General features: G+C 42.5%; 2 protein-coding genes across 6 annotated transcripts; one reads left to right on the top strand and one right to left on the bottom strand.

Moving 5' to 3' along the window:
• Positions 1 to 1448: 1448 nt before the first annotated feature.
• LOC149310129 (large ribosomal subunit protein mL55-like) lies at positions 1449 to 5749 on the bottom strand. 2 transcript variants are annotated; one of them, XM_089533765.1, is made up of 4 exons: positions 5655 to 5749; positions 3841 to 3949; positions 2779 to 2980; positions 1449 to 1679 (listed from the first exon to the last, which is right to left on the bottom strand). In XM_089533765.1, exons 2-4 carry the CDS (start codon positions 3864 to 3866, stop codon positions 1530 to 1532), a joined length of 378 nt encoding a protein of 125 aa, XP_089389891.1. In that variant the 5' UTR covers positions 3867 to 3949; positions 5655 to 5749; the 3' UTR covers positions 1449 to 1529. The 2 variants fall into 2 exon arrangements, with proteins under 2 accessions (XP_089389891.1, XP_089389890.1); XM_089533764.1 differs by lacking the exon at positions 5655 to 5749 and adding an exon at positions 5490 to 5621.
• On the top strand, positions 5717 to 22662 carry GUK1 (guanylate kinase 1). 4 transcript variants are annotated; one of them, XM_089533762.1, is made up of 10 exons: positions 5760 to 5852; positions 12356 to 12446; positions 14933 to 14993; positions 15508 to 15621; positions 17279 to 17320; positions 19110 to 19206; positions 20543 to 20681; positions 21090 to 21174; positions 21613 to 21698; positions 22525 to 22662. In XM_089533762.1, exons 4-10 carry the CDS (start codon positions 15510 to 15512, stop codon positions 22558 to 22560), a joined length of 597 nt encoding a protein of 198 aa, XP_089389888.1. In that variant the 5' UTR covers positions 5760 to 5852; positions 12356 to 12446; positions 14933 to 14993; positions 15508 to 15509; the 3' UTR covers positions 22561 to 22662. The 4 variants fall into 4 exon arrangements, with proteins under 4 accessions (XP_089389886.1, XP_089389888.1, XP_089389887.1 ...); XM_089533761.1 differs by lacking the exon at positions 14933 to 14993; XM_089533760.1 differs by lacking the exons at positions 12356 to 12446; positions 14933 to 14993 and having other exon boundaries at positions 5717 to 5852.
• Positions 22663 to 27402: the final 4740 nt, after the last annotated feature.

The raw sequence follows: 27402 nt of genomic DNA, 5'->3' as shown, positions 1-27402 counted from the left end.
CTTTCACCTGGAGATTTTTAACTTAAAAGTACAATACTTACATTGACCCCTGGATAGCTCCACTCGGGTTTTGGCGGTCAACATTTTGACTAAAATTTCTAGACGTATACATTAGAATATACAGCAAATTGGGCCCTTGCTCCAGATTCCACCTCCTCATGCCTGACCTGTTGAATGTCACCATGCTGTTAATATTGGACAGTGCAAACACTGATGTTGTGTATTTGGACCTCCTCTAAATTTAGCATGGCATGATGCCTTGCAAGAAAAAAAGCCATCACCTACTTCAGTTACAGGATCCCAAATAACAGAGCAATAAAATGATAATGTATGACGTTACATGGGCATGTCCACACATCCCATGCCGACTGTATATGTGACCGACTTACATACACATTATTCTTTGTTATATAAACCAATTCTTTTTGTTACCATCCCTCACTGAATTATAAAAATGATATAGATACACACAAACTACGTACCACAGATTTATATCTAAGTTTGTAATATAATTTTGTAAGAATACTAGGAGTTTTGTTACTATCATTTTATTGCTATGATACTCTTCTCCTTTGGAAGTCTTTAAACAGAGGTTCATAGTCATCTTATAGAACTGCTTTAGTCGTAGTATTTCAGCATGGTAGAGGGGGCTTGGAGTAGATGCCCCTTAGGAATCCCTCCCAATTCAAGTGGAATAGGTTGCCTCAAAGGGTGGTGGATTCTCCATCTTTGGAAACCTTTAAACAGAGATTGAGTGTTCTTTCAGGATCCTTTGTTCTTTCAGAATCGCCGTAGTTGCACATTCCTGTGTGCCTGGCGTGGGTTGAACTAGATGGCCCTTGGGTGGCCCTCGCAACCCCAAGATCCTCTAAAGCAATGATTCCCAAACTCTGTCCTTCCAGGTACTTTGGACTTCAGCTCCCAAAATCCAGGACCACTGACTAAGGTGGATGTGGCTTCTGGGATCTGAAGTCCCAAACCACCCAGAAGACCAGTGTTTTGAAATCACTTCTACTGAGGCAATGATTCCCAAACTTTGGTCCTCTTGATGTTTTGGACTACAACTCCCAGAAACCCCAGCCAGCTTGGCCAACAGTCAGGAACTCTGGCAGCTGAAGTCCAATACATTTAGAAGAGCAAAGTTTGGGATCACTGAGTCTAAGGGACGATTATTTCTAAGGGAATAATCTGAAGGATGACAGCAGCTGCATAGGGCCTGGAAGGCTCTTAAAAAATAATGTTTTGAGGAAGCGACATCTGGAGACTAAAGGAATCCATTTATCTGGGAATTTGTCTCATGTAACTCAATGGGACATACCACTGAGCAGCTGCATATAGGATTTTGCAATATGTTCCTCAGAGTGATATTCTTAAAATAAAGGCACCCCTCTAACTAGGTTACTCCCATCCACAAAATAAAAGGAGATCGTCCAATACATAGAAGGGAGAGAGATAAATTCTTTATTTATAGTTCCTGTTATTTGCATTGACAAATTTAGGTTGCTTTTTTTAAAAAAAAATTACACATCTCATTTCTTCTTCCAAAACTTTCTATAATCGTCCAATTTAAAGTCGTCTTCAAAAGTTGCCTCCTGTTTGGGTTTCAGCTTGCCAGCATCCCGTCTCCTCAACCTGGCTCTCCTTTCAGCTTCAGGGAGAGTATTGATGTCTACAGGTATCTAGAGAAGGAAAGAGATGTTATTTTAAGAAGTAAAAACACCACATTTTATAAATCCATGCAGGGCTGCCACTGTCCCTGTCCCCTGCCAGGATCTCATGATACTCAAGTTGGTCAACTCAACTATAACATAATCAAATTACAATATCAAACAACACTGAAACATCAAACAAGAATTAAAAGCCAGTTTTAAAGGACGTGTCTTTTTCACAGCTTTCCTAAAAGCAGCAAAAATAGAAGCTGATCACAACTCCAAGGGTGCATCTACACTGTAGAACTAATTCAGTTTGATACAACGTTAAGTGCTGGAGCTCCATCCTATGGGATTTTGGGATATGTAGCTTTACAAAAGGCCTAGCATTCTCTGCCAAAGAGTGCTGGTGCCTCAGAAAACTAGGAATCCCAGAATTCTGTAGGATGGCAGCTGAACTGATATCAAACTGCATTATTTCTACAGTGCAGATGTACCCCGAGATGAATTACTTCTACAATCTGGGCTCAAGCTTTATCTTAAGATAGTCTCCCCAAGTGTTGGTAATCAGGAAGATTTCCCTTCAAGATCTGAAGATTCAACAGTGTAGAAATCTGGCAGTACAATCATCCCACATTTGCGGCTTTGATTATTCACAGATTTGAGTAATTACGTTCTCTCTAGGAATCTCTAGGTCCTCTAGCATGACTCTATGGTCAGTGTCCACCAGAATTCATGCTGGAGGACTTAGAGGTTCCTAGAGAGAACACTTCTCTAGGCATTTGTAGGTCCTCCAGTGAAATTCTATGGTCAACTTCTGGCAGACATTGACCAGACTTCTACTGCAGGACCTAGATATTCTTTGAGAGAACACTGGGCATTTGTAGGTCCCCCATTGCAATTCTACAGTCACTATCTGGCAGATGTTGACCACAGACTTGTGCTGGAAAACCTAGATTTTCCTAGAGAGGTATTCTCTCAAGTTAAAAAAAGTACTTTTTATTTGCGGGTTGCCCACTTTCGCGAGGGCCCTGCATCCCTAACCCCACTGAATGTGGATGGCCCACTGTACTTCCCACAAGGCTATTTTCACTCTATCTGGAGGTGCAAGGCTGCATTTAACTCTCACCGAAAGGATCCGCCTCGGCTCTTTGTAACGGATGTGGACGGTAGAGCCATCAGGCCTGACTAGCAGGACTGGATAGGTCCGGCCGAACTTCTGCCTTGCAATGCAAGCAATGGATGTCCGGTTGGAGTTGGGCTGCCTGGCTGATGTGTGAATCCCACAAGGCTTGGAAACGAATGCCAAGAGGGCTTCTCGTTGCAAGACTCTGAAATGAATTTAAACAGAATAAAGTGAGCTGTCATTTCAGTGCAAAAGCTGATACCTGCTAGAAACACACTTCTCAATGAAACTGAACTTGGATAAGGAGAAAAGCAATATGGCTCAGTAAACAGACTGTTGGTTGGCCTTTGGCTGTGAGGAAAATACGACAGATTTCCAAGACTTATACTGATCACTGGCTGCAGCACCCTTGGAATATCAACTTGCACTTTCAAATAAAACAACTTCTAGCCCTTAAGATTAGAAATGCAGAAGTACACAACTGAAGCGTTCCTAAATGATGGCTATCCAACCTCTATTTAAAGACCTCCATAGAAGGCCCTCTTCCTTACCAAACGCCTGTATATTTCATGTGCCAGGTTTCAATGTTGTCTCCTCTTTGAATAACGCAAAACTGGTCTGTGCAAATAGACTTAAGATGCATTAATTTAGGCAGCAATCTTAATACTCCTCTACACGATACTGATTTTTCCACTGGTGCCAGCGAGGCTTTAGTTGTGTATTTCAGCATTTCTGAGGGTACAGGGGCAGAATTCTGCCACTGGAAGTAAAGGTTAGGCTGAATTAATTCTGGAGAGACTTTGGTCCAATACACACTGCAGGGATAATCCAGTTTGAGACTGCTTTAACTGTCTGGGCTCAATGCTAGGGAATCCTGGGAACTGTAGTTCTGTGAGACATTGAACCTTCTCTGTTAGATAGTTCTGGCCCTGCAATAAACTACAATTCCTAGGGTTCCCTAACACTGAGCCAGGGCAGTCAAAGCGGTGTCAAACTGGATTAATTCTGAAGTGGAGATGCAGCTTATGGTGGGGAAGCTATCCAATTAATACCTCACAATATTACCTCAGAGTCCTGCCGATGGCTGTCATTCTGAGCAGAGTTTGAGGTTTTTTAAAACCAAAACAAAGCTCTAGGAAGGGCAAAGGCCGTCTTCAAGGGACATGATCCAGTTCTAATGAAAGGAAAATAGAAAAATCAAAATAATTGTTAATGCTTTTGGTTTGATAGGGTTTAAAATGGCTTCATGTGTGACATCCCCAGAGAACATTAAGTGCTTTGAGTGTTGGACTGCGACTCTGGGTTTGAATCCTGGCTTGGCTAAGGAAACCCAGTGGGCGACCCTGGCCAAGTCATACTCTCAAAGCCCCACAGAATTATAGAGTTGGAAGAGACTGCAAGGGCCATCCAGTCCAACCCCTTTCTTCTGCCATGCAGGAACTCTCAGTCAAAGCATCTGCAACAGATGGCCATCCAGCCTCTGCTTAAAGACCTCCAAGGAAGGAGACTCCACCAAAATCTCCGAGGAAGGAGTGTGTTCCTCTGTCAAACAGCCCTTACTCTCAGGAAGTTCTTCCTAATGTTGAGCTGGAATCTCTTTTCCTGGAGCTTGGATCCATTGCTCCGGGTCCTAGTCTCTGGAGCAGCAGAAAACAAGCTCACTCCCTCCTCAATATGACATCCCTTCAAGTATTTAAACAGGGCTATCATATCACCTCTTAACCTTCTTTTCTCCAGGCTAAACATCCCCAGCTCCCTAAGTCATTCCTCATAGGGATTCATGGTTTCCAGACCCTTCACCATTTTTGTCGCCCTCCTTTGGACACGCTCCAGTTTCTCAATGTCCTTTTTGAATTGTGGCACCCAGAACTGGACACAATATTCCAGGTGGGGCCTGACCAAAGCAGAATAGAGTGGCACTATTACTTCTCTTGATCTAGACACTATACTTTTATTGATGCAGCCTAAAATTGCATTGGCCTTTTTAGCTGCCGCATCACACTGTTCACTCATGTTCAACTTGTGGTTTACTTGGACTCCTAGATCCCTTTCACACGTAGTTTCATTCAGCCAGGTGTCACCCATCCTATATCTGTCCATTTTATTTTTCCGCCCTAAGTGCAATACCTTACATTTCTCTGTGTTGAATTTCATTTTGTTAGCTTTGGCCCAGCTTTCTAGTCTATTCAGGTCATTTTGAATCTTGATCCTGTCCTCTGGGGTATTAGCTATTCCCCCTAATTTGGTGTCATCTGCAAATTTGATAAGTATGCTCCCAATTCTGTCATCCAAGTCATTGATAAAGATGTTGAATAGCACTGGGCCCAGGACAGAGCCATGTGGGACCCCACTGGTCACTTCTCTCCAGGATGAAAAAGAGCCATTGTTGAGCAACAAACCCCAAATACAGGCTAAGCCTCCTTTGCCTGAAACTACAAATCCCAGAATTCCATAGCATGGAGTCAAGGCAATAAAAAGTTGTGAAACTGCATTATTTCTACAATGTAGACGCTCCACTGCCACTTTGGGTGAGTCACACTCTCTCAGCCTCAGAACGAAACAAGGCAAAAGCATAACCTAAATACCTAATTTTACACCCCCCTCCATTCAGCTCCTCAATGGTTCGTTCCACATAAATATCTCCTTCCAGTGCCCCCCCGTTTCTATCTGCAAATGGTTCGCTCCATAGCGCTTCGCTCGGTCAGCCAACTCACCCCTTCCTTTCCGCGTCAGCCGCAATGGTACGACCCGCTACTAAACCTCCGCGCGCACCCCCTTTTCAATATCTCCAATGGTTTGCCCCTCACGCGACCAAAGAGAGGCCCCGCCCACCCTCTTTACTCCCCTCCAGTCCCTTCTGTATTCCTGGTTTTGCTTACGTCATCACCCAGCGACACCAGGAGGGAGAGCCAAGGGAGGGACGGCGCAGGGATGACGTAGAGGGGCGTGGCTTTCTTTGCCGGGGAGGCCACCGCCCCTCCGTCCGCGGTCCATCCCTCGGAGCCACCGTCCCGAGAAGCGGCGTCGGCTTCTTTCTCTCATGCGCTGGCGGCGCTTTCTGTGCGGCGCTCTTTCGGGTGAGTGTCACCTTTTTTCCGGTCCCCCAGAGCTACTCTCCTCTCAGCGGTGCGTCACTAAAAGGCTCCCCCCGGACCCCGAAACCCTCCTCTTTGGTTCCGCCTCACATTTCCCTCGTTGGAGCCCCCTTTTGTCCCCATTGCCTTTCCATTGAGTCTCAATGGCTGGCCACTTGCCCCCTCTGCCCTTCGCCAAAATGCCATTGCCCAGCAAGCTCTCTTTCGGGGAGCCTCTCCTCCTGCTCCCCAACCCAAGAAATGATTTTGAAGAGCCCTCCTTTTAATATGTGTGTGTGTGTGTATATATATATGTAATATTTTATGTGTGTGTGTGTTAATGTATGCAAACACTCACATTTAAATTGCATTTTATTCTTTTACTGGAGTGCGAATTGCTTTAATTCTTCAAAATAGTTCAGTTCTGTTTTAATGCTTACATAGAACCACAGAAGAGTTGGAAGGGACCCAAGGGCCACCCAGTCCAACCCCTTCTTCTGCCATGCAGGAACTCTCAGTCAAAGCACCCCATTGACCGATGGCCATCCAGCCTCTGCTTAAAGGCCTCCAAAGAAGGAGGCTCCACCACAATCTCCAAGGAAGTATATTCCACCAGCTCTTACTCTCAGGAAGTTCTTCCTAATGTTGAGCTGGGATCCATTTTCCTGGAGCTTGCATCCATCCGTTGTTCCAGGTCCTTTAACCGCAGAGGACAGGATCAACATTCAGAATGACCTGAATAGATTAGAAAGATGGGCCAAAGCTAACAAAATGAATTTCAGTACAGAGACATGTAAGATACTGCACTTAGGTAGAAAATATGAAGTGCATAGCCTTTGTATAAGGATGCCTTGTGAAAAGAGTGACAGGATTGTCTTGGCCTGCTGCCGCTAACTTGGCTTCAGAATTAATTCTGTTGATGAATGAGCCTTAAAACGTGTATTTTAAAGAGATCAGCCGCAGCCGCCTTTCCTCTTCCAGCCTCCAGGGAAATAATTATTACCTTTAAAGGTTGTCCTTAAACAAGAAGTCTGCTTAACAGGACAGAGACGGTGAAAATGAAAGTGCGAAAAGGTGTGCCATGTGCGGCTGCTAGAACACAAAATTATATGCAACCTGAGCAGATACCTGTCAACAACAAAAAGCTGTATCCTGGGGATAACATTTAATTCGTTTTTTGAACCTGAGCATCTTCAAGAACTTAGTTTCAAGGAGTTGCATGGCATTTAAAAGGTACTCCTGTAGTAACTAGTTCCACTGATTGTAAGCATCGACTGGATTTAATTTCTTACTCAGGCATTTAACAGATTTAAGGGCTGAAGTATCTTATGTGCGGCGTCAGCAGTTATTACTCACATGCTTGTATTATCTTGTAATTTAAGCAGGATGACTTCTGTTTTTGTACAATTCCCCATTGAGCACTGCATGAAAACGACTGAGGAAGGAAATACCCAATTATTGCTGCTATCCACAGGGGAATCCACATACTCCGATAGTAACTAGTTTCATTGATTGGAAGCATCAGCAGCCTCTGTGAACTGGATTTAATTTTTCACTCGAGTCTTGGTTGTGTGCCATCGGAGGAAGTTCAAGCAGAAGACCAACCTTAGCTGCATCTACACTGCAGAATCAATGCAGTATGGCACTGCTTTAACTGCCTTGGCACAGTGCTGTGGAATTCTGGGATTTGTAGTTCAGTGTGATATTTAGCTTTCTCTGTCAGAAAGCTCTGGTGCCACAACAAACTACAAATCCTAGGATTCCATAGCATTAAGCCATGGCAGTTAAAGCAGTGCCAAACTGCATTAACTCTGCAATGTGGCAGCAGTCCAGGTTACTTTGACTGCATCTTAACTTCTGTAAATGTCCTTTCCATTGTCCTGATCTTTATATGATTTCAAAAGTTGTTTTATAACCGCTTCATATGAAAGGTAGTGCTGTGGTTTGAATTTGGTTTTGATTAGGACAATGGGAGACCAGGGTTTGAATCCCAGTGGGTGACCTTGGGCAAGTCACATTCTCTCAGCCTCAAAGGATGGCAATGCAACCACCCCTATGAAGAAACTTGCTAATAAAACTCCTTGATAGATTTTGCTTAGGGTTACCATAAGTCAGAAATGACTTGAAGGCACACAAAAACAATAACATACCTTGGATCTTACACCTGATAATTTTACTGTTTACTGCAAACAGTATAGAATTTGGCTTCTTGCCCCTTTGATACTCTGGTGGTGCTCCCAGTTCCAAACATATAGCTAGTTATTTAGACTAAATCACAACATTTCTCCTTTTCACATGGCTTCCTCCCAAAGCCTACATGTCCTCCCTCTGCTAGGATTTAATTTGAGGGACTTTCCCCATTTGTCTGTTCAGGTTCTTGATCATTTAGTCATCTAAAACTCTTGTGTTCATAGCTATATATACTCTCTCTTGAATAGATGGCCTTGCAACCTATTTGAAAGATGAATTGCCTCTTCGTTCTGGAGGTTTCTAGGAGAGGATATGGCACCCTTTTTGACAGAAAGAGGGTGGTCTGGGGCCCTGGACAATTCAAGTGCCGCAGAAAAACAACTGCATACGGATCCGTTGGGTCTGCACTTTGCTGGACTCAATGTTAGCTTAACACCGCTTAGACAGTGTGAAAAGCTTGTGAGTTTAAAGCTGTCTCTGTTGGTTTTGCTGTTGCCTTTGCCTTGCAACCATGTGGGCTAAGTATTTATTTTAAAAGTGTGTGGGTGGAAAATCTAGAAATTAGAGAGGAGAGTCCTGACACAAGGACTGTGATATCATTCAGAGGCTGTCTTTAGTGGATGGTTCATAAAAGGGGAAGGGGCTGAAAAACAGAGGTAAAGTTTGGCTTGCTGTCCCCGATTTTTCAAACTCTGCATGCCAAGCGGCAGCCATCTGCCATGGAAGAGGTAAGCTTTGCAGGTAAGCTACCTGTCAAGCAAGTCGCTCGAGGTCAATTACACAACCCAAGGCCCTTGGCTCAGGGCAAAGCTGTCTCTTCTCACTGGGCAGTCTGACCTGGGAAGAAATGCCCTTCTTAGCTTCAGCAGTTCTGAGTAATGCAAACTTGAGTCTGTCACAAACATACTTGCCAGGAGAAATCAGACATTAGGAAAATACACACACACAAAGATTGCAGAATGCTTCAGTCTCCCTGGGCATTCCATCTTGGATCTCAAAACAGCAGTACTTGAACAAAAATTTACGAAGGAAGGTTGGAAAGAGAAATAACAGAACTGGAAAGTATCTGCAAACTCCATCAGCAATGAATTGAACAGAGATAATGGCTTCCTGGCACACTACACACATTTCAGCACTATCCTCATAAGGGTGCCCCTGCCCAGTTCTGTCCAGTGCCCAGTGCTATTCAACATCATTATCAATGACTTGGAAGACAAATGTACAGATGACACCAAATTAGCTAATACTCCAGAGGACAGGATCAAAATTCAGGATGACCTGAATAGACTAGAAAGCTGGGCCAAAGCTAACAAAATGAAATTCAACACGGAGAAATGCAAGGTACTGCACTTAGGACAGAAAAATGAAATGCACAGATATAGGATTATGGGGGACACCTGGCTGAAGATAGACCACAAATTGAACACGAGTCAACAGTGCGATGCAGCAGCTAAAAAGGCCACTGCTATTTTTGGCTGCATCTGTTCTGGTCCAGACCCCCCCCCCCTTTGCAAAAACAAAAAATCGTCAATATTCAAGCCCCATTGCCTTGAATGGGGGTACACCCCATTTTGTCCCCCTCCGTTTGCCACCCGCAAACAGGCAAGGGACACAAATTCCAAGTCCGCGAAAATGGAGGGGTGGCTGTATTTTAGATTTTAGATAAGGGAGACTCGAGCTGTAAATAAAGTGATTGATTGATTTGTTTTTATGAGCCCAAAGAAATGCTAAGCTCTTTACTAGAAGGATGTCCTACTGAAATAACCATCTAGTCATTTGTCTTTAACCCTTTACAAATCAAACATATTTTTCTTTCTTCTGCCCTTTGCTCCCATATTACTGAAGCCCGGGAAAGGTGAACTTGCCAAAGGACATACTATAAATAGGAAATGCGATTAAAAGTGCCTAATTGGAGAAACCTTTCTTAAGGGTACAATGAGGACCTTTTCTTAATCTTCTTTTCTCCAGATGCCAAACTGCTCTGCCTTTTCTCTCTCTAAGCTTGCGTGCTTCTCTGAACATGCTTTCTTGGTCTCCAGCTCCGTTTATCTTTTGCCACCCTTAACTATCCTTCCAGTATTTTCTCTGCGTTTTAGATTGTATCTTGTTCCCTTATTGAAAGCCCAGCGTTCCAGCCTTCATATAAAATTACCATTTCCTTCTTTTCCCAGGTATATATTTCCTCCTCCTCAGTCCGTTGCTTCCTACATGATTTTTACAAAGTAGAGTCTTGAAAGCAGGATGAATAATTCATCTGGTCTGTATTGCCTTGGGTTTGTGCCAGGACAGCTCCAAACACAGATTACTTGAGCCATTGTGCACAAATATTCTAATTTGCAAACTGTGAACAACAGCGTGGTGGATCGATTGTCAGGTTGGAGTAAAAATCCTGCATGATTCTGGTGGAAAAAGGAGTTATCTGAGGTATGCTGAGCATAGGAAAGCTGGCTGAGTTGCATCTGCACTGCAGAATTAATGCAGTTTGATACAGCTTTAACTGCCATGGCTCAATGCTGTGGAGTTCTCGGATTTGTGTGAGATATTTAGCCTTCTCTGTCAGAGAGCTCTGGTGCCACTACAGACTACAGATCCCAGGATTCCATAGGATGGAGCTAAGACAAAGTGGTGTCAAACTGCATTACTTCTGCACCATGGCAACATGTGAAGAGAGAGGTTCTTGAATATAGAAATATATCAGGAGTCCAAAATTTTACTTGCTACTGTGAGGGTTCAGCCATTCCTGGCCACTGTGGTGAGTCCAGATTTCCTCCTAAATTGAAGGTGAAGAAAGAAGAAAGCATGTCCTAACACACTGAAGACCAGGTTAAAACATGCAGCAGTGTATTTACTGAATGAGTCATAGCATTTTTGTCCATTTCTTCAGCCAAAAAAGGCTACCAATGTGTGTGTGTGCCTTCACATTACCTGTCAACTTATGCCAACCCCATGAATTTCATAAGACTTTCATAGGCAAGGAATACTTAGAGGTGGTTTTGCCAGTTTCCACCCCTCAAATCTTGCCTACGGCACTTGATATTTGTTGGCGATCTTCCATCCAAGTACTAACCAGGGCACTGACCCTAGAGAGCTTCCAAGACCAGACGGCATCTGGTGCCTTTAGGATATTTAGAACTTAAGGTTGCCATAAGTTGGAAATGGTTTGGGGTGCATCTGCACTGTAAAAATAATACAGTTTTGCACCACTTTAACTGCCATGGCTCCATCTTTCAGAAACCTGGGATCTGCAGTTTAGTGAGGCCCCAGCACTCTTTGGCATAGAAGGCTAAAGACATTGCAAAACTACAAATCACATTATTCCTTAGGATGGAGCTGTAGCACTTAAAGCGGGATCAAACTGCATTATTTCTACAGTGTAGATGCACCCTTGAAGGCACACCATGCATTTGCCCACCTTGACCTAAACTTTTATCACAGGAGTCAAAAAGATGATGATGGAAATAGATGCAGATGGATCTTATGCAAGCCCCAGTTTTCCTTCTCTTGCCCAGAATGATAACTCGTGTGTTTATCGAAGTATGGTTCCCATACTTCGGTCCTCCAGATGTTTTGGACTTCAGCTCCCAGAATTCCTGATGGATAGTCAAAGTGACAAAGGCTTCTGGGAGTTGAAGTCCAAAACACCTGGAGGAACAAAGTGGGAAACACTGAGTGTTATTTCAAATGTATTTGTTTTAAGTTATTGCTTTGGGCTCCTGATATCCCACTTTGTTCAAGAGCTGACAAAGAGTGGAAAGAATTAAAATGAAAGGCTAACAAAGAATTTGCAAACCACATAATTCGGAAATGGTTATTACAAATTTGGGCAAAATATAAAGTAAAGTGGTATAGGAGGAAGAGTTCTTAGGCCAATGGAAAGACCCAGGGAAAAATTGGATTACTTATAGAGACTTGCTTAAATAAAATGTGTATTTTGAACCCATAATCAAAACCTAGAGACGAGTTAGAGGAAGATGGACATGTCTGCCACTGGTTCTCATCTACCGTAAACAACTATGCAAAAGGTTTAAAATGGACTTGAAATTGGAAGGCTTTGATTCTGAAGAAATAAATAATTATCTCAGGGCTGTTGTGCACACATTTTAAATGCTTTCTCTTTGAAGCTAGTGTTCACTTTGAACCTGAAGATGCACTTTGCAGATTTAAGCTCAGGCTGTGGCTGGGAGGAAGCGGCAGGAGGCGATTAGGGATTTGAGGGATGGTTTCTCATTGGCCATCTCAAGGTGAAGGATGGGGAATTTAAGGCTTTAGGCACCCGGAAACATCCAGGCATTCTGCATACTCTGCTTTTCCAACAGCGAGACCAGGATCAGCTCATTGCTTGCCAAGGAGGAGAAACCAAGCCTCACTGTATTATCGCACTTTGAAAGGACTTTAGAGAAGCAGAAGGTAAGGCGTGAAAAGTTCAAGAGGGCTGATGTGGTTGGGATGCCTGTTTCTGGTATCCAAAAAATAGCAACTCCAAAACACACTGGAGAACTAATCCAGTTTGAGACCGCTTTAACTGACCTGGCTCAATGCTAGTGAATCCTAGAAATTGTAGTTTCTGGTGGCACTAGAGCTCTCTGACAGAGAAGGCTAAATGTCTCACAAAACCACAGTTCCCAGAATTTTCCGGCATTGATCCAAGGTGGTTAAAGCAGTCTCAAAGTGGATTATTTCTGCAGTGTGTTTTGGACCAGAGAGCTCTTGTAGCTTCTGTGAACTTGGTCTTCCAAAGAGTGTTGGACCAAAAGCATTTGGACGGCTCAGGAGGCAATTTAGCAGCCATGGATTAAGGGAATGGGTCTTCTGGTGCACTGACTTACAACTGGGAGCAGAGAGTCAAAATGAATGGTCACATTTACAAGGGAAGAAGCAGTAGTTAGCTGTTGTGAAGCTGTTTTTGGGGAGCGCTGTTAAACACTGTGCTTGCAGTTGGATGGTGTAAAGCTGTGTTTGTTTCATTGGTAAAATAGGTGTTGCAGAGCTGGAAAAGGTATGGAAAAGGACAACTAAGATGAAAGTGTCAGAGCATCTTATGAGTTGTTGTGTGCCTTTCAAGTCATTTCCTACTTATGGCGACATTAAGGCGGACCTATCACAGGGTTTTCTTGGCAAGATTTATTCAGAGGTGGTTTGCATTTGTCTTCCTCTGAGGCTGAGAGAGTGAGACCTGCCAAAGGTCACCCAGTGCATTTCCAAGGCTAAGTGTGGATTCGAACCCTGGTCTGGTCTCTCAGACTCCCAACACTCAAAACATTCCACCATATTGGCTCTTAAGATGTATTTAGAGGAAGTTTGACATTGCTTTCCTCTGAGGCTGAGAGAGCATAACTTGCCCAAGGTCACCAGGGAAGTTTCCATGCTTGACTGAGGATTCAAACACTGGTCTCCCAGTCTCAGCCCAGCTCAAATCATTATGAAATGCTTGCCCTCGCTTCTCCCTATGGGATTTTTGTGGCCCTTCAGATATAGTTGAACTGAAACTCCCAGCATCCTTTATCACTGGCTATGCTGTCTGAGACTGCTGGGAATTGCAGTCCAGCAAGACTTGGAAGGCTGGAAAAATCCCACCTCTATGAAAAATTTGGACACAGTTCCACTTCTTCTTCTTTCCGTCCAGCCAGCATTAAAATTTGGATTTGCTCACTGGAATTCATTGGTAGCAGAATCAGACCTAACAACAGAAAGTCCCGTTTTAATACATTGCATGACTAAATTGTGAGATCTGCAAGCACATGATCAGACAGTGGCCTCTGGTTTAGAAGGCTTTAAAGAGGATTAGACAAATTAGCCATGATAGCTGAAAAGATCCTCCCCATCCAGAGGTAATATATCTCAGTTGCTAGGGAGCAAACTGGCCAGTTCTTTGTCTGTCTGCAGAAACCTGTGTTTGGGCACTGTGTAAAGCAGGATGCTAGACCAAGACTAAAATGCCAGTGTGGTATTGTGGTTTGAGTGTTGGACTACGACTTTCAGAGATGAGGGTTTGAATCCAGTCAGGTCTGGAAATCCACTTATGCTCTTGGACATGAAACATACTCTCAGCTTCAGGGAAAGGCAATGGTAGACCCCCTCTGAAAAAATCTTGGCAAGAAAACCCTAGGATAGAGTTGCTGTAAGTCAGAGTTGGCTTGAAACCACATAACAACAACTGAACCATCAAGTTTTGTATGCATGCATATGTGTTTTATTTTCCCATAACATATCTATTTTCTTTGGTATTTTAAAAAATAGATTACAGAAGTATAGAGGTGAGCGCTCACATTTTGATTTCTTGCGTGATTTGGAGAGGCCAAGGTGTTCTAATTAGTTTGTAAACTGCAGGAACTATTTTTTCTTGATTATATGCCAGCTGTATGAAACATGTCTGGGTATACTTGTCATAACTCATTATAAGGTACAGCAGCAGCTTTTAAACATGTTCACAGTTTTCTCGCAGTGTGCATTAACTGAGGTCTCTCTGTCTGACCCAAATTTTGCAAATTGGGTCTTCTCTTGGAACTTTGCAAATTTTGCAAATTGGGTCCTACTCTTCCTCAAGTCCTGCACTCAGCTGTGTTTCCAGACACTAACTCTTCTGGCCGTATATCTAGGAGTAGCTGTGTTGGCCAGCTAGCAAAGTATGATAACACCCAAAATCTACAAAACCGGGATACTTTTATTGGCCAACTAAAATGTACAAAATACATGTTGCAAGCTGCTTTCAAAGCTCCACTAGCTGCTTCATTGGGCAAAGGTGTTAAACATCATACAGGAAGAAGAAAGAAAAAATCATGATATTAGTCACAAGCCTACATTCTGAAGATGTTTCTCTTCTCAGTTCAGGTGTTTTTGCTTCTGGTGATAGTACACCTCCTTATTGCTTTATTATTAAATCATTTCTGTTTCAGGTTCTATATCTAATGAAAAATTGATGCTTCTCAAATATTTGCATCCAGGCTGTTAAGTCAGGTGTGTACTTGTTGCTAAGCATAGAAATAAGTGTGAGGTGAGGGCAAAGATTGGAACAATCATAGCTCAAGTCACAAAGAGACTGGGAGTTTTGAAAGGTGGGGAAAGCAGGGATGTTCCCTTCTTGAATCCCTAAAATAAGTTATCAGCATCCCCCATACGCTCCAGTATGTTTAGGATTAGCATTCGGATTTATGCAGCCTTCCAGATGCTGGACTCTGATTCTGAGCATCTTTCAACATTGGCTATACTGACTAGGGTTGCTGGGATTTGCAGTCCAATAGCATCTGAAGGCATGCATAACTTCTTCCTCTTGTTTAAATAGTCATCCCTCTCACATCAGTGCTGGCCACATCATTCAGAATAACGTAGATATGGGAGTGTTACATTAAAAATTTTCTTTTGCTGATACTTATTCCTTAATGTATAGATTTATCTTCTGTTGTGCTACAGTGTGTTTGCAAGCATCAGAAAGCATGCCTCCCTAACAAAGCAACTGTTTTGCCTTTCCTAGTTATGACGGGACCAAGGCCAGTCGTCCTGAGCGGACCTTCAGGCGCAGGGAAAAGCACTTTGCTGAAGAAGCTGCTGAAGGATTATGAGAACGTCTTTGGCTTCAGCGTCTCCCGTGAGTGAGTTCTTTTCTGCAAGGCCATAGGGAATGCAGAGCGTTTGCATCAGGGATGCTTCAGGGGGACAGGGTATCCTTGTAAATATGCCCCAAACAAAGCCAAACCTCAGAATGCATCTACACTGCAGTTACAGCAGTTCAATCCTGTTTTGACTGCCTTGCTTCCATCCTAAAGAATCCTGGGATTTATACTTCAGTTTGAGTGTTGGATTGTGGCCCTGGAGGCCAGGGTTCGATTCCCTGCTGGGTCCTGAAACCCTCTGGGCAATGGCAAACCTCCTCTGAACAAATCTTGCCAAGAAAACCCATGATAGGTTTGTCTTAGAGATGCCATAAACTGGAAACAACTTGAAGGCATACAACAACCTTAGAATACTTTGCAAGAGAGAGTTCTCTTGTAGTTCAAAGTGACAGACTAGAGCAATGTCACAATTTTAAGTAAACTATCAGTCTGTTTACAACGTGCAGTCATTATCAGAGCTATGAACCAAGACAATGGCTTCATGGCACCCTATATATATTAATACAAGAGTCCTGCACATATAACAAAAGAAATCTTCTCAGAGGGGATTTTGAATCCAATGAAACTGATTTTTGGTAAGCAGATTTATTGCTTTCACACATCAACACTAAATGACCACTGTAAAATCTCTAATCAGGGGTAGCTGTTGTTGCAAAATACAACAAAATCTGTAAGAGTGACATCTTTGTTAGGCCAACTGCAAAACATAAAATGCAAGCTTTGAAAGCTTGCATTATGTATTTTATGCTTTGGAGTTGGCCCAATAAAGGTATCTGATTGTGGATTTTATTGTATTTTGACCACTGTAAAGATCTGACAGTCCTGTATCACCTTGTGCATCCCTTTGAAAATTTGCATCTTTCTGAATCCTAATACATTCTGTCCCACTCCCACAACTGTATAAATATATTTTATAACTGAGGCCATAATACCGCTCTGTACTGTATCTGAAGAAGGGGTGAGTTTATATCCATGAAAGCTCATGCAAAAATAAATATCATTTAGTCAAAGCTGTCACCACATTTCTTTTTTATTCCACCTTTTTATACCAATCCCAGAATTCCACAGGATAGAACCGCAGCAATTAACGTTGTATCAAAACAGCTACAATTGTGAAGTATAGACACTGATTTAAGAGTAGCAGAGATTACAATTTAAGCTTCATGCACTCAAATTAAGCCCTGTCCCAGAAGATATGTAAGTAGTATACTGTAAAAGCTGAGCCACTGAATGACAGATTTTCATTCCCTCCCCTCAATGCATGTTTGATGAAAGTGAGTCTTTTCAGCAGTAGTCTAATTCAGCACCCAAACCACTAACTATTCTCCTGCACTAATACATCAGTTTATGTAATATTGCTGGACTCAGAGTGGAGTGGAACAGCACTTCATTTTTGTCAGTAGATGGTCCCTGCTTCAGTTCCTGGCATCTCTGTTTGAAAGCAATCAGATGGCAGGCAATGAGAAAGACCTTGGAGGTCTCCTGCTTCTTAGGAGAGACAAGACCATCAACCTCCTCCAACTTGGTGCCTTCTGGATGTGTTGGACTATACTTCCCTTAATTTCATAACTATCTAGCATGTGTGTTTATATGGTAGGTTTGTTAACAAATATATATATTTATTGCTTTCAGATACCACAAGGAAGCCAAGGCCAGGAGAAGTCAACGGAAAAGGTCAGCCTTCAGATCCCATTGCTACAGTACAAACCAGGAGACTGAGCTAAAGCAGCCCTTTCCAAGCCCTCTAGATGCTGTCTAGAGATACGGGATTAAAACTTCTTCCGCCTAGGATTTTTAGAGCCTTAGTTTAGTATGTTTGAAAGGAGGCATCATCTTGGGGAAGTGTTCATTTCTGAAACAAAGGTCCAAAACATACTGCAGAAATAATCCAATGGATCAATGCTAGGGAATTCTGGGAACTGTAGTTTTGTGAGACATTTAGCCTTCTCTGTCAGAGAGATCTGGGGTGCCACAACAAACTACAATTCCCAACTGAGCCAGGGCAGTTAAAGTGATTTCGGACTGGATTATTTCTGCAGTTTGTTTTGGATCAAAGAGTTGGTTGTGAGCTAATTAGGAATGGGGCTGGATAGGTGAAGTAGTAGAGCACATGCTTTGTTTGTATGGAGCCTTGGTTCAATTCCTGGCATCTCCATGTATGACTAGCAAGAGTGTCTATATGCAGATCTGGAGAGCGTCTGCCAGTCAATAGACCAGAAGTAGGCAGTGTCGAAGAGTGGGATGCAATCCACCTCCCATAGTAATCTATCCAGGGGAGTGTGCCACAGTTTGGCAGCTATCACAGAAAAGATCCTTTAGCTGACAGCTGTCTCACCCCAAGTGTCTGCAGATTATTGTTGTTGACAGACAGGTGTGTGCATGTGCGAGAAGGCAGTTGTTTGGATAAGGTCTGCCTTCTCTCATATAATTAAGAGGATTTTCCCTGATTAAGAGATCAAGCAGCCAAGGCTCACTTTAGCTGCGGTTGCCTCTTGCCTCAACACCCTTGAGCTCCTCTTATACAAGAAACAAGTGTTCCCCAATTAACTAAGTGGGTGTTCCCAAGTGTTTCTTTAACAGAGCATTCAGCACCAAAGGCAGCAATAAGATGTAAAAATAGGGATGGGTTCCTACACCCCAAAAAGAAGAGAAGATCAAGATGTTTCATCTAATTTTTTTTATCCAAAACTAACAATATACAAATGCAAAATGAAGCAACAAGGCCAGGTAAGCCTTGTACTCCTAACACTATAACTGTATTTCTTCTACCCTCCTTCACCAGCCTCCCAATGTCGATGCTGCTAAACCTTTACCTGAAGGGAAGATGAAGAAGAAGGGAGGCTGAATAGACAGAAAAAATGCTGCTAAAAACTTCCAGCTAGCCAGAAGATGAGGGAGAAAGGGAGTGGAAGGTCATAAAAAGGCTTTCTAAAAGGAAGCTTCTTTGTCAGAGGCTATGTCTGTATTGTGAGCCTTAACGGACAGTCACAGTGGTGCAGTTGTTTTGTTTTTTGCTTTTAATTCATTAAAAATTAATAAGCAAAGAGCAATAATGATACGCAGATAACAAATAAATAAGCAAATAACAGAAGAGCATAAGAAGAACATAAGAACAGTAAAAAATTAAGACATTGTGGCACAAACTAGGCATCACATGTCTTAATTGTTTACCTTTATATACTCTCTAAGTGAAAATCCTAAGAGTATATAAATCTTGAGAGTATATAAAGACAATTAGTTAGGGTCACCATAGGTTGGAAAGGACTTAAAGGCACACAACAACCAACAATGTTTCTTGCTGAAATTTATAATCTCAAATATTATTAAGCCAGGAAGGACCTTGCTTGGATGAAAGGTTTCCTATTTCTAACACTGCACCTTTGGAACAATTGGATATGTGACCCTGAGTATATGTGAAAAATTTGCTACCGGTGGGCTATGTAAAACATCTTATTTTCTCCAGATTACCATTTTGTGACCAGAGAAGAGATGCAGAAGGAAATTGATGCTGGAGGATTCATTGAACATGCAGAGTTTTCTGGGAACATGTATGGAACAAGGTATGAAATTTGGTAGGGTTGGGACTCTTTATCGCCACTCTTCCTGCAGGTTCTTCAGGCTTTATAGGAAATCTCCATACAACACACAGAGCTCTAAAACAGCACATAATCATTAGCCTTGTAAACTATCAAGATAGGGACCATTTCTTCCTGCTGTACTGAGAGCCAGACTGCACATGCTCACTTTTGATGTTGTATGTTAAACTCTATTGCTGTAATCACAAGGGACTAGAAATTTGAATTTAAAATAAAACATTTAGGATTTTTGGAATATAGTCCCATATATCCTTAGGTGCTTCTTACAGATTGCTCCAGTGTGTTAATAGGTTCAAGAATTCTAGTTCTCAAGGGCTCCATTTATATTGTAACTTTTCTTAGAAGCCAGCATGTGAAGTCCTATATGGCTCAGGTCCAGGCTGTCTGCCTGGGCTTCTCCCAGTCCCACCATTGCCATAAACAGAGTTGGTGGGGACACAAGAGAGAGCCTTCTTGGTAGTCACCCCTGGACTCTGGAACAGTCAGCTGTCAAAAACCTTTTTATTCCGTAAGACTTTTAAAATGGAAAGTTTTTAAAGAATGATCTGAGGGTGCCATACTGTTTTAGACGGAACTGTTTTAATTGCATTTTTTAAAAAAATTCATTCTTTCTGTTAAAGTGTAAATTGGAATTGTTTTAAACACCGTGCACAATTTAATTCCCTTTTAATGTCCATTTTTGTATGTTTTTAGTTGCATTGTGCTTTTTAAACTTGTAAGCTGCCTTGAGTCCCAATTTTGGGAGAAAGGTGGGATTTGATTATGGTGGTGGTGGTAATAATGATAATATATTTCTTACCTGCCTCTCCCAATGGATCAAGGCAGGGAAAAACAATTAGCAGATATACCACATCAGTTAAAACAAATCCGTCAAAATACACTTCAATTTAAAAGGACATACAAACAGTTTAAAAGGATACGATATACACTATTAAAACAATCCCCATTTAAAATTCACAATTTAAAAATCATCTGGATAGTTTTTTTGTGGATTTTTCAGGCTAAGTGGCTGTGTTCTGGAAGAATTTATTCCAGGCGTTTTGCCTGCATCTGTGGGTGGCTTTTTCCATTTCTTTGAAGATGCCAGCCACAGATGCAGGCGAAGCGTCAGGAATAAATTATTCCAGAACACAGCCACAAAAAACTATAGATGCCAGCCATGAAAGCCTTTGACTTCACATCTGGATAAGCCTGCCACAAGAGACTAGTAGTAGTAGTAGTAGTAATGGTGGTGGTGGTGGTGGGGATGATGCATATGTGAGCATTAATCTAACTTCTTTCCCCCTTTTTTCCCTTTCAGCAAAGTTGCTATCCAGGCTGTCCAAGCACAGAACCAAATCTGCATTCTGGATATTGACATGCAGGGTGTGAAGAACATCAAGAAGACGGACCTTAATCCAATCTATATCTCTGTCCAACCCCCATCCATAGAAGTCTTGGTGAGGATGGATATAAGACCCTGTAATTGCTGTTGCAACTAATTTAGTGGAATTTTACTGCCTGCAAAGTTTTTACCTGGAACTTGGATATTCTGAACTACAACTCCCATAATCCTGCTGTCCATCTTCCATTCCCCCTCTCCTTTCTAGGGACCTTTCATGGGAAAATTGCACTTTCTGCTTCATGATTTTCCTTGTTTGGCTTAAAAATGTTTTGTTGGAGAGTTTACAAAAACTGGTGGGTGGTAGTCCCCAAGTGGCCCACACTAAGTGTAGGCAGTTTGTCTTCCGTTCGGAGAAGCGAGACAAAGAACACTTGGAACCCATAGGCAAATGCTGATGACTTCTCAAGCAATGCTGAGTGTGTGGATCTTATCTTTGTTTTGTTTTTTTCCCTCTGGAATTTAGGAAAAACGGTTACGGGACAGACAGACGGAAACGGAAGAGAGTTTACAGAAGCGGCTAAATGCCGCTGGTATCGACATGGAACTCAGTGAGTATGCAGGAGGTGGTTCCCTTGGGTCCTGTTTGGGGACCTCTGACAATTATCTGACTGGCTGCTTGGGAAATAGGATGCTGGACTAGATACGCCTTTGGTGCAGTCCCACTACAGGGAGCATACAACTCCCTTGTTGCAACAGCTCCAGCAGCTGTTGGTCCATTTCAAATCACAATTCAAAGTACTGGTTATGACTGAATAAAGACCTAGAAATCTCAGGAACAGGTTATTTGAAGAATCGTATTCTCCCATGCAAACCTACCCATGTTTTGTGATCTCCTGGGGAGGCCCTTCTCTCTGTCCCACGACCCTCACAGGTACATCAAGTAGGAACTTGAGAGACAGGGCATTCTCCATTACTTCCTCCAGGTTCTGGAACTAATCCTGTAGGTTTAGAATTTTATGGGGGCATATTTATTTTTAATTTATCAGGTAAGGAGCCTGGTCTTTTTGACTTGATCATCGTCAATAACAATTTGGAAGAAGCGTATACCGAACTGAAGAACATTCTTGCCGATGTGAGTTTGCACAACTGCTCATAAAACTTCTTTTGTCATGGAATATGGGAGCGGCACCTTTAAGATCAAGAAGAGCTAGAAAGAACTAAGTCAAAATGACAATTTCCCATAAATTATCTATTTCTTTGCAGTTCATGTAGTTAAATTTGTCTTCTCCAACCTGGTGCCCTCCCGGTGGGGCTCAGGCCTTCACCACACTGCAGAAATAGAGCAGTGTGATACCACTTTAACTGCCATGACTCTTTCTTATGGAATACTGGGATTTCTAGTTTGGTCAGGCATCAGAGCTCTTTGCCAGACCAGACTGAATACCTCACTAACTACAAATCCCGATTGCCCAGCATGGAGTCATGACAAAGTGGTGTCAAATTGCTTTAGCAGGGAGAGACTGCTCTTGGCATCAGAACAAATGGCCATGCTGGCTGGGGATGATGGGAGCTGTGGTCTGACACAACTGTAAGATGCCATGTAGGAGTTAGATACCTGACTCATTTGCTCTGAAATCTTAGCTAGGATTATTCCCAGGCTCCCACCAGCCGAAACAGCTCCCTTCTTCCTCCATAGCAGCCATATTCTTTATAGGAGAGATTGGCTTTTTCTAAGAACTGTCTGTTTTCAGTTTGGACATCAAGTGGTTTGTTTTTTATAAGTCAATCTCAGAGTATCCCTTCAAGTTCGTTGAATAGTCTGAGAGGATTATTTTTTCTCTATTCCAATTCTCTGGTTCCAGTTCTGTTTCCCTTAACCAACGTTTTAAAGAGTATGCATCTCTCAGCAAGCTCTTTTCTAACAGAGGGTTAACCCTTGTTCCTAATTCTCCTTGCAGGAAATCCAGAAGGCACAGGGATCGAAGAAATCATGAAAATCCCAGGGTGCGGAGGCTGGGACCATGTCAACATTCCCAATGTCTTTTACTGGTTGTTGTTCTGTGCTAGAGAGAAATAAACACATACATTCCCTTTTAGCCTCATCGCCTCCAGAATTCTTTTAGGGCACTTTCTATTAAAAAAAAAGAAGCCTTTGTGCTTGTTACATTCTCTCCATGGGAGATATCTCATGAACGATGCCTAGGATTAAAGAAGGGTTTGCCATTATTGGTACAAAATATATTAACGGGTGCTTAGAAAGAGAGGCAGCATGTAACAGGTAATCTCTGTTTTCCTGTGTAGTAATTTTATTTTTCCTGGGAAAATGGAAGCCAAAGAAACATATATAAAATTTAAATTTTATTCTCTATAAAATTTGATGACTGTAGCAAAGATGACACAGTAACAACTTGGGTAAAGGAGAGATTGAGAATCCATTACTTCTGTTGTAGTGAAAATACTTGGCACCTGCTTACTCAGTTATTCTTTCCAGCCTTGCAGTGTTTTGTCCTATGTCACATGCTACACAAGAGTTTAGATGCTGAAAGGTTTGAGTTGCATAACCCATAAAAATACACTAGCGGGAGCTGATAAAAAAGGGAGAAAAGTAAGTATATCTATTAGAGGAAGGGACTCGCAAAACTACCTCTGAGTATTCATTGCCTAAGAAAACCTTAGGAAAGTGATGGGATCACCATAAAAGTCAACAGGCAACTTGAAGGCACACACACATTTGGCTTTCCCATGTGGCATGAGTTCTCATGATGTAGCGCACTAGAAGTTTTCTGTTTGTTGTAATCTCTGCCTCGACTTATTCCTTTACTTTTTGGAGACTATTCATAGAATCATAGAGTTGGAAGAGACCGCAAGGGCCATCCAGTCCAACCCCCTACCATGCAGGAAATCTAAATCAAAGTATCCCCGACTGATGGCCATCCAGCCTCTGTTTGAAGACCTCTAAGGAAGGAGACTCCACTACACTCCGAGGAAGGAGTGTGTTCCACTGTTGAACAGCCCTTACTGTCAGGAAGTTCTTCCTAATGTTGAGGTAGAATCTCTTTTGCTGTAGCTTGCATCCATTGATCCAGGTCCTGGTCTCTGGAGCACAGAAAAACAAGCTTGCTCCCTCCTCAATATGACATCTCTTCAAATATTTAAACAGGGCTATCACGTCACCTCTTAATTGTCTCTTCTCCAGGCTGAACATCCCCAGCTCCCTAAGTTGTTCCTCATAGGGCAAGGTTTCCAGACCTTTCACCACTTTAGTTGCCTTCCTTTGGACACGCTCCAGTTTCTCAACATCCTTTTTGAATTGTGGTGCCCAGAACTGGACACAGTATTCCAAGTGGGGCCTGACCAGAGCAGAATACAGTGGCACTATTACTTCCCTTGATCTAGACACTATACTTCTATTGATGCAGCCTAGAATCACTAGTCTGTGACATGCTTTGCTAAAATAATCCTGTGGTTTCAAGGTCAATTTTTAATCCTTTTTTCCTAAACGTTAAGAGTTGTAATGCTATAGTGCAAAAGTAGCATTTCACTGATGCACTGTGAGAATTTTAAAAAGGGACAGAAGGAGACTCCTTTGTTCTGACATGTCTCCAAATTTAAAAAGCAAAACACTGGAATAAATGGTTGCAAGTAATGCTTGGAATTGCAAGAAAATAGCCAGCGTGGTGCAGTGGATTCAGTGTTGGAGACCAGGGTTCAAATCTCTGCTCAACCATGAAACCCACTGGGTGACTTTGAGCAAGTCACACTCTCTCAGGCTCAGGGCAAGGCAATGGCAAAGCTCCTCTGAACAAATCTTGCCAAGAAAAACCCATTATAGGTTTGACTTAGGGTTGCCATAAGTTGGAAACTGAAAGCACGCAACAGTCCGAGACTAAACTTAGGATAGTTTCTTAAAATATCCAAGAGCTACAACAATAAACACCATAACTTCCCAACATCTACGTGCCACATCTCGAAAATCTTACTGGTTCCAGGACCACAATATTTCCAGAGTTGCAAGGATAATGAATTTCCTGTCTAGTTAACATCTCTCTCTAGGAAACCACTGTATTTTTCTGGGAAAAGCTTTAGACTGTAAGCATTTGGGGGCCAGGTCCTGTTCTTTTGCAATGCATATATATTTTTATTTATTTATTTGTGGGATTTGTACATTACATGCTTGTAATGCATACACATTAACAGCTGCTGTGGAAATAATGGGAGTGGAAGGGATGTTAAATTGGCCTGATGTCATGAATGCAAACAGCCATAGCAAAGCTGTTTGTTGGGCAAAGGATTTGAGGGTGTGTTTTTTCCCCCCAAAAGCAGGAGGAATCCAGCTCATTCTGAGCTCCCAGCAAGTTCTGCCAAATCTTTTCCTTGGCACTGTTGCAGCAAGCTGTTAGTTGTCAAATTAGGCTCAGCTAAATAAATTGGGTAATAAGCTATTTTTGGTTGTGGCGCAAGGGTCAAAAGCGCTGAACAGTTCTTGGTGTCTTGCGCTAATTGAAAATGACACTTTTTCCCCAACACTGACGCAGCAACAAGGGAAGAGGGAAGTCAGCTGGGATGGCCGGCTGACACGGCATCATTTTTGGCAATTAGGCATTGGGAAAAGGACTGCCAGATGTTGGAGATGAGAATATATATATGTACAGCTGGGAAGAGGGATTAATTTGCTGATTGTTAAAATTGTGGCTCTGGCCTTCCCATAATGGCAGTGTCTTGCAATTCCTCCAAATTCCAATTAGCAACAGTGTGTGGTTACTTTGCACATGCACCAAGGCATGTTCTTCATGACTAGTTCACATTTCCATGAAAGAACACAGACATATTTCTTTGGCGGAGGCAGCTAAATTACAAAACTACAAACCCCAGGAGTCATGGCAGTTAAAGCAGTGTCAAAATGCTTTTGTTACTGCACTAAGGCAGAAAAAATGAACTGCATAGATATAGGATGGCTTGACAAGACTACATGTGAAAGGGATCGAGGAATCCTAGTGGACCACAAATTGAACATGAGTCAACAGTGCGATGTGGCAGCTAAAAAGGTCTTTGCGATTCTAGGCTGCATCAGTAGAAGTATAGTGTCTAGATCAAGGGAAGGAATAGTGTCACTCTCTTCTGCTTTGGTCAGATCTCACCTGGATTAATCCTGTGTCCAGTTCTGGGCAAAACAATTCAAAGGGGATGTTGAGAAATGAGCGTGTCCAGAAGAGGAGGGCGACCAAAATGGTGAAGGGTCTGGAAACAATGCTTTTTGAGGAGAGACTTAGGGAGCTGGGGATGTTTAGTCTGGAGAAGAAAAGGTAAAGAGGTGATATAATAGCCCTGTTTAAATATTTAAAGAGATGTCATACTGAAGATGTAGCAAGCTTGTTTTCTGCTGCTCCAGAGAGTAGAACCCAGAGCAATGGATGCAAACTACAGGAAAAGAAATTCCACCTAAACATTAGGAGGAAGGTCCTGAAAATAAGAGCTGTCCAACAGTGGAAAACACTCCCTTGGAGGGTGGTGGAGTCTCATTCCTTGGAGGTCTTTAAACAGAGGCTGGATGGCCATCTATTGAGGTGTTTAGATGATCTCTTCCTACATGGCAGAATGGGCTTGCACTGGACAGCCTTTCAGGTCTCTTCCAACTCTGGGGCTAATTTTGGCATTAAAGAAAGCACATTTAAAGCCTCCCGCAAATAAAGCAAAAATGGGGAGTAATTGCGCAAATGATTATCACACGCAATTGCTCAAATAAAGTGATATCGGAAATGCACTGTTGATGAAATCCCAAAAGTAGAAAGATGTGTTAATGCTTATTTTTGACCACTTTAAAGGTGGCTTTTGTGCAACGTCATGTGAAATCGTTTCGCGTAATTAGGGGATTTTTCCAGGAATTTCCTTTGTGTGATAAACTCCTATGATTCTATGAAACTGCATTAATTCTGCAGTGCAGATGCAGCCAAAATCTCACCATGCCTCTGCTGATGCCAAGCGCATTGCTTTTGCAGTCTCCATTTGCAAAGCTGCCCCTGTTTTCCGCCTCTAGCATGGCTTGCTTAGGCTTCTTTTTGGATGACCTTGTGCTTGTTCTTGTCCTTCTCATCCTGTCCTCCAGCTGTCAAGAGCTTCTTCCAACTTTCTCCCTGAACTCCTCAAGGCCTTTTGCAGTTTCCTCCGCTCTTTCCCCTTCTGGCCAAGAGCTGCTTTTTAGGACCAGTTGGAAAGCAGAGAAACCACCAGCCGCAGGGTGTGTGTGTGTGTGTGTGTGTGTGCATGCGTGTGTCTATGTTGTATGTCTGAATGCCGCTGTTCTAAACTTTTCAACACTTTGGGATCAAAGCTGCTAATTTAAAACATTTTAAGAAAAACGAGACAAAAGCTAAGCCTTTCACTTTCTTAACAAGTAATGTTTGGGGCCAGCGTGGCATAGTGGTTGGACTACAACTCTGGAGACCAGGGTTCGATTCCCTGCTCAACCATGAAAACCTACTTGGGCAAGTCACACTCTCTCAACCTCAAGGGAAGGCAATGGCAAACCTCCTCCGAAGAAATCTTGCCAAGAAAACCCCATGCTAGGTTCACCTTAGGGCTGCCATAAGTCAGAAATGACTTGAAGGCACGTGACAACCAACAATGCTTCTTGCTGAAACATTGGAGTTAGGGGTTTGGAGTTTCAGGGCACACACTGGCTGGGGGTGGTTGGTAGGGGTAAGAAATGGTACTCCAATATTTTCCCAAAACACATGCATTGTTGTTGTGTGCCTTCAAGTAATTTCTGACTTATGGCAACCCTAAGGCAAGCCTATCATGGGGTTTTCTAAGCAAGATTAATTCAGAGGAAGTTAGCC

This window comes from Sceloporus occidentalis, unplaced genomic scaffold (assembly GCF_023333645.1).
Source record: "Sceloporus occidentalis isolate IW3139 unplaced genomic scaffold, rSceOcc1.0.p SCAF_7, whole genome shotgun sequence".
NCBI classification, from domain to species: Eukaryota; Metazoa; Chordata; class Lepidosauria; order Squamata; family Phrynosomatidae; genus Sceloporus; species Sceloporus occidentalis.
This window is presented reverse-complemented; position numbering and strand designations above follow the sequence as displayed.

Excerpts from the sequence above, each read along its gene's own strand:
- LOC149310129 (XM_089533765.1), bottom strand. The coding sequence starts at position 3,866 with ATGACAGCCATCGGCAGGACTCTGAG. Across the intron at positions 2,981-3,840 it reads GCCATCGGCAGGACTCTGAG|AGTCTTGCAACGAGAAGCCC; the intron begins GTAATATTGTGA and ends AATTCATTTCAG. Across the intron at positions 1,680-2,778 it reads AGCCGAGGCGGATCCTTTCG|ATACCTGTAGACATCAATAC; the intron begins GTGAGAGTTAAA and ends TTCCTTCTCTAG.
- GUK1 (XM_089533760.1), top strand. The coding sequence starts at position 5,816 with ATGCGCTGGCGGCGCTTTCTGTGCGGCGCTCTTTCGG. Across the intron at positions 15,622-17,278 it reads CTTTGGCTTCAGCGTCTCCC|ATACCACAAGGAAGCCAAGG; the intron begins GTGAGTGAGTTC and ends TATTGCTTTCAG. Across the intron at positions 19,207-20,542 it reads GGGAACATGTATGGAACAAG|CAAAGTTGCTATCCAGGCTG; the intron begins GTATGAAATTTG and ends TTTCCCTTTCAG.